The following is a 7,083-nucleotide window of genomic DNA, read 5'->3' as shown; positions in this document are numbered from 1 at the left end:
TTCTACTCCTTTCCCTTCCCTTTCCTCCCCTTTAGGTGGTCTCAGTCCCCTATCCTAATACTCGTCAAGGTCTCCAGATCAAATAAATGTTCTGTAGAATGGACTCTGGGACTGAGAATTGTACCCCAGCCAGAGCTTCCTTACACGATGTATGTATGTAAGTAGATACGCGCTTGAGAAAATTAATTTCGCAACCAATTCGAACGCACAAGAAATCGCGGTGCATACGTCAATTGCTATTTAAATTTTTTTTGTTTTGTGGTAAATGTGCGAAGGAATTATATGTATATGGATATGTACATAAGCGCGTACATCAACAGATGACGATGTATGTATGTAAATAGATACGCGCGTGAGGAAATTAGTTTGGCATGGAAATAATTCGAACACATAAGAAATCGCGGTGAACACTTTGATTGCTATTTTTTCTCCCTTTTTTTCCTTACTATAACACTTAAATAATTTTTTTTTTTTTTGTTAAACCTTTGCGCGGACTTGGCAAACAGCTGTGGAAACTACATGTACATGTGAATGTAAACGAGTTTTACATATGTAATAAAGTGGAATTGGACAAGTGCGAGGAAAAGAAAATAAATAAAAATGGGTAATCGTGGAATGGAAAACAAAAACGTTGAACAAACACGCTAAGGATTGGGAACTACCATGTAACCTTGGAACAGGTCAGGTATGTACATAAAACATATAAAAGTGTGTAGGTCGCTATGGAAAAGCGGGAAAACTTCACACTTTTATTAATATGTAGGGGCAAATGAAATGAATAATGAAATTTTGTGCTTATTGGAATTCCGGCGATGCAAGCTGGAGGAGCAGAAGGATATCCAGCTCGAAGGACCAATGTTTGTGGAGGGGCGGAAGGATCCAAATAAGCCACAAGTGGTTGGCCGGTGCCAATTTCTTCAGGGGGCTGGTGCGTGAGTAATGTAATTAAAACGCGCGAGAACTTCGTTTTAAATTAATTGAGATTTATTTACTTTAAGTGATAAGATGACCCGACACACACGAGAATGATTCGGGTTGGAAAAAATTTACAATCGAAAAAGAAAATGAAAATGAAAAACGGGTGTTCGGGTTAGATGCTCGTACTCAATTAAATGGCGATGCCCATGGGAAAAATCAAGTCACTCCTTGTTTAAGCTGCAACTGAAGCCAGACTCTCTTTGCTAAAAAGAGAAAACGAACGAAGAGAGAGAGACCAAGAACAGCGCAAGTTACTTTGAAGTGACAAACTTGGAGATCCGTTACTTCAATTCTTTTCTTTCTTATTTCTTCTATGGAAATTTCCAGAACTTTGAATTTTGTAAAAGACAGCGTGATTTGCTGCACTTGATTTTTACTCTTGAAATTAATCTCGGTCAATGCGGTTGCACCTTCTGTGCCCGTCGACAATTGTACTATAGTTTTAGGTTAAGAAAATAAAGCAACCGATTGAAGTCAACCTGGTCATCTCATTTCTTGCCATTCGCAAGTGCCTCGAAACCGCCTCGGTGGAAATCATCCGAAGTCCGCATCATATAAGGCGAGCAGTTTGGGGCTCCGCAAGGGCGCAGCCGTTAGCCAACATATTTATGGTGCCGAAACCCGGGAGGAATGATCTTGGCGATTGGATTTAGAGTGTGATTGCCAGTAGATAGACTGATTCGGGTGAGTACAATTTAATGTTGATGTGTTGGGGTAGGTGTTCATTGTGGCTGAAAAACTGTTACCGTTGGCTACGGAGCAAATCACTTGCTCACTTCGCTGGAGAAGTCATTGGCGCGATATAAATCGGAGGAGTCGGGACATACCGAGAGTCATCTGGAAGCCAGATTGGACTCGATTGCCCACCTTCACGCAGATTTTCAGCGCAATCATCACCAACTGATTCAAGAACGAGATAATGCGGAAATAAAGGGCAGATATTTTGACAAAGACATCAGAGACTGTTCCGAAGAAACCTACATAATGGGAGTAGCTGAGATTCGAAATGAGTTGCAGAGACATAAGGATCGGAGAATCCCGGCGTCGACTGCATTTGATGAGTCTTGTTTGCATCAGACGGTGCATGAACAAATGGGACCATGTTTGGAGGAAGTGAAACTCCCAACAGTTAAACTGCCTACCTTCAGCGGGAAATTTATTGAGTGGCCGGCGTTTAAAGAGGTGTTTTTAACAAGAGTACACCACTGCGACAAGCTGACGGACTTACATCGTTTTCATTATTTGAAGGATTCGTTGGTTGGAGACGCAGCTAAGGATATTGAACATCTAACGCTAATAGCGGCGAACTATGGAGTGGCTTGGAGAATGTTGATAAATTTGTATGATAACAAACGAGTGTTATTTTTACATTACATGGATGTGTTCGATCAGCAATTACCAATAAAATATGGAGATGCGGAAGGTCTGGGAAGATTTGTGCAAACTTCCCGCTCATGTGTGAATTCATTGGAGAAGACTGGTGTGGATGTGCGACAGCAGTCTGAAATTTTAGTGTACTACATGATGAAGAGATTACCGAATCAATTAAGAGTGGATTGGGAGCGGTCAATATCTTCAACGCAGAATCTGCCGAGCTTTGAGGAGCTCAGTCAGTATCTTGAAACACAGTACAGAACAATGATTACGGCGTCAGCAGGTAATATCGAGGGAACTCTATCACGGGATATACATCGGAATGCAAAGCCAGGTGTACATGGGTTACGAGTTAACCAGAACTACACAAAGGCTTCATTTGTTACTCGAGAGACAGACCTATGCATTGTGCGTCAAGGGGATGCACACCTTATCGGAGTATGCAGGATATTCCAGGAGATGAGGCTATCGGAACGAAAGGCGTGTGTAGTAAGGCATCGACTGTGTTTTCGATGCCTTAGACCAAATCACCGAATAGATGCATGTGACAGTGCGGTAAATTGTGAAAAATGTCAAGGACGGCATCATACACTACTCCATGTAGACAAATCAGGATGCGAGAGGCCGCTTGGCACATCTGCGAATGCTTTAATTGGAAAGAGTACAACATAAACTGCGGTAAGGCACAAAGACGAGGTTTTATTACCAACAGCAATGGTGTCGATAGAAGGCTATCCCTTACAGTTTAGAGCGTTTTTGGATCAAGGTTCACAAGTTTCGTTCATTTCAGAGAATGCAGCTCAGCAGCTACGTTTACGGCGCAAACAGGCTCACATCACGATTACTGGATTAGCAGATACAAAAATTACAGATGCGGCAGCAGAGGTGGAGCTAGTCATAAGATCAATCTACAACCCACATGCGAAATACAAGCTGCTCGCGTCAGTAATACCTCTAGTGAGTAAGCGCATGCCAATCAAACGACTGCCGTTTGAAGAGTGGACTCATCTGAAGGGCTTACCGTTGGCCGACCCTAACTTCTTCAGTCCACAAGGAGTTGATATTTTGTTGGGAAATGACGTCTACGATGAGCTGATGTTAGGGAGAAGTGCATCGAGGAATACGTGGTATGCCTCTGGCGCAAAATACGCATTTGGGATACATTGTATCAGGAAAAACGAATCAAGAAGCTGGTAGGAGATCGTCCTACACCATAACGGTACGAAGGAAGGAAGCTGATGAGATACTTGAACAATTGTTATGTATGTTCTAACATACTTGGACGAATCAATGGTAATTAGAGAATCATATAAGAGCGCGTTAAAACGATTACATTCTCTGGACAGACGGTTGCGTAACGATGCGAGTTTGAAGAACGCTTATGTTGGCAGGATAAATGAGTATCTGGAGCTGGGTCAAATGGAACGTGTAACGTCACGGGCTAGTAAGACGGGCAATCCTGCATTGGGGGGAGTCGATCATTGCTACCTACCGCATCACCCAGTCATAAAGGAATCGTCATCAACTACGAAGGTACGAGTTGTCTTCGATGGATCGAGCAAGACGAGTAATGGAAAATCGCTTAATGAGATTCTAGCAATAGGTCCAAAATTGCACGTACATCTTCAAGGAGTCATTCTCAATTGGCGAGGGCTAAAATGGGTATTTATGGCGGATGTTGAAAAAATGTACAGATGTATTAATATTCCACCCGACGACGCGCAGTACCAGCGTATTCTATGGAATCCGGACACAAGTGATTATGTGGAAGAATATGCCTGCACAACGGTGATGTTTGGAACGAGCTCCGCACCTTATTTAGCCATGAGAGTTATGAAACAATTAGCTATGGATGAATGCGAGAAGTATCCACTGGCGGTGGATGTTATAAATCATCAAATGTATGTAGATGACATACTGTCTGGTGGCGACAGTATTGCAGAAACGGAGGATGTCAAGAACCAAGTGATTGGAATGCTTCGTAGTGGTACATTCGAACTACGGAAGTGGGCGAGTAATTGCACAAAGCTATTAGAGAACATACCAGTTGAGCATCGAGAATCAAGCGGATTGTTACACATGGAAGGTAATGATACTATTCGCACGTTAGGTCTATACTGGAGTCCCAAAGAAGATGAGTTCCGTTTTGCTTTGCATGTCGTTCCACCAATGAGCTCACCAACAAAGAGGACAATACTATCAGCAATTGCACGACTGTTTGATCCCATGAGATGGCTTAGTCCGATAATGATTACTGCCAAAATTCTCATGCAGCAACTGTGGAAGGAGAAAATTGGCTGAGATAGCACACTACCGGACACTATTAAGAGAGAATGGGAGAAATTCGTAAAAGAGTTACCAAACATAGTAACTATACGAATATCACGGCATGTTACATGGGGGCTACCGGGTGGTGTGGCTGAATTGCACCTGTTTTGCGATGCCTCGTCACGAGCATATGGAGCTACGGCTTACTTGCGCTTCCCAATTGGAGAGGATAAGTATCACACAGAGTTGCTATTGTCAAAGGGGAGAGTATCGCCAACTAAACAACAACTAACCATACCTAGGGCAGAGTTGTGTGCTGCGCTTGAAGCAGCCAAAATATATAAGTATCTAAAAGAGAATCTAAGAATTAACATTAATTATTCGAACACTATTTTTTGGTCAGATTCTATGATAACCATCAGTTGGATCCGTGGTGGAGCTGCCAACTGGAAAGTATTTGTGTCCAATCGAATAAACAAAATCCTGGAAATCTCAGACGAAAGGCAATGGAGACACGTCGCCTCGAAAGATAACCCTGCAGATTATCTAAGCCGTGGCACGAGTGCAACCAAGTTGGCATCGTGTGAATTATGGTGGCATGGGCCATCATGGCTACAAGGATCGGACATCGAATGGCCTTGTAATGCTATTGATCAGGATTCGCTGTCGGTTGTTGACACTGAAGTCAAAAAGGGTGACGTGCCATAAGATATCAGAGGAAGAAATGCCAAGTGTAGCATTTATCAGCAAGTATTCATCGTATACGCGACTCGTCTGGATTATATCATATATAAAACGTTTCGTATATAATTGTCGAACATCTGTGGCAGAACGAAGAGGACCTGGACTCTCAATTGTGGAATTAGAAGAGGGCCTACGTGAATTGATTAGGATGGTGCAGAAGGATTGTTTTAACTCTGAATGGAAGGCGCTATCGGAAGGCAGGGTAATAGCGAAGGACAGCATACTCCTGTCTCTTCATCCGTATTTTGATTCGAACGAACGTGTTGTACGTCTCGGAGGCAGGCTCCGAGATTCCCTGTTGCCCATAAATGAAAAATATCCTTATATATTACCGTATAAACATCCTTTCACAGATCTCGTCATATCTTACAGTCATATTTGCACCTTGCATGGTGGAACCTCACTAACGCTGAATTTTACAAGGAAGAAATTCTGGATTGTTAATGGACGCAATGCAGTTCGGTTTGGAATTCATAAATGTATCACATGTTTTAAGATGAAGCCTCAATTTACAGGTCAGAAAATGGGAATGTTACCAGCAGTACGGGTACGCCCTTCTAGAGCATTCTCATCCGTTGGAGTGGACTACGCTGGACCCGTAAATATTTCGCCCTACAAAGGAAGAGGACGTGTATCCCAGAAGGGATATATTGCTGTGTTCGTATGCCTAGTGACAAAGGCCATTCATTTGGAACCAGTTGGAGATCTGACCTCAGATGCGTTTATAGGAGCATTTAACCGTTTCATTGGCAGACGTGGCCTATGCACAGACGTTTATAGTGACTGCGGTACTAATTTTATTGGAGCCAACAAAAAATTGCAAGTGGACAAACTGGCATATTGTTCGTACATTACGAAACATATTGCGCCAACATTATTGAGAAAAGGAATCAACTGGCATTTCAACCCACCATCAGCGCCACACTTTGGTGGATTGTGGGAGGCTGGAGTGAAGTCCATGAAGTATCATCTGAAGAGAACTCTCGGAGAACAAGTTTTAACATTCGAGGAAATGGCAACTGTGTTGGCACAGATTGAGTCTTGCTTAAATTCAAGACCGTTATGTCCCCTATCAAATGATCCTGACGATTTAATGTTATTAACACCCGGTCACTTTCTGATGGGTGAAGCGCCTTTAGCACCTCCTGCTCCGGAATTGGCTAAAGTTACTCTAAGTGATCGATGGAAGAATTGTCAATATTATGCACAACAGTTTTGGAGAAGATGGAACTCGGAATATTTATCACAATTACAAAGGAGACCAAAATGGCTGCAGACCAAGGAAAATCTAACAGTTGGATGCATAGTGCTCATCAGGGACGAACGTTTCCCTTCTCATCAATGGCCTCTAGGTTGGGTTATGGAGACACATGCAGGACCCGATGGACTAGTGAGAGTGGTGACTTTGAAGACAGTCAAAGGACTCATGAAACGACCGGTAGCCAAACTCTGTCCATTGCCTATTCATGAGAATTGGATAGAGAATGACACCATTCCTACACCTAAGCGTTAAATTGTTACTTTCTCGTTTCAGTTTTCTTTTCGCAGGAGCCTTCCAGACGTGAATTTGATGATGGAGATCGTCATCATCAAAGGGGGAGAATGTTTAAGCTGCAACTGAAGCCAGACTCTCTTTGCTAAAAAGAGAAAACGAACGAAGAGAGAGAGAGAGAGAGACCAAGAACAGCGCAAGTTACTTTGAAGTGACAAACTTGGAGA

General features: G+C 42.8%; 1 protein-coding gene across 1 annotated transcript; it reads left to right on the top strand.

The window, feature by feature from the left end:
• The first annotated feature begins 5,860 nt into the window (after window positions 1-5,860).
• On the top strand, window positions 5,861-6,877 carry LOC137580134 (uncharacterized). Its single transcript, XM_068294065.1, has one exon. It carries the CDS (start codon window positions 5,861-5,863, stop codon window positions 6,875-6,877), a length of 1,017 nt encoding a protein of 338 aa, XP_068150166.1.
• The last annotated feature ends 206 nt before the right edge of the window (window positions 6,878-7,083 follow it).

Source organism: Drosophila tropicalis, unplaced genomic scaffold (assembly GCF_018151085.1).
Source record: "Drosophila tropicalis isolate 14030-0801.00 unplaced genomic scaffold, ASM1815108v1 contig_806, whole genome shotgun sequence".
In the NCBI taxonomy this organism is placed as follows: domain Eukaryota; kingdom Metazoa; phylum Arthropoda; class Insecta; order Diptera; family Drosophilidae; genus Drosophila; species Drosophila tropicalis.
Note: the sequence above shows the minus strand (reverse complement) of the source record. Positions and strands in the feature narration are given on the sequence as shown.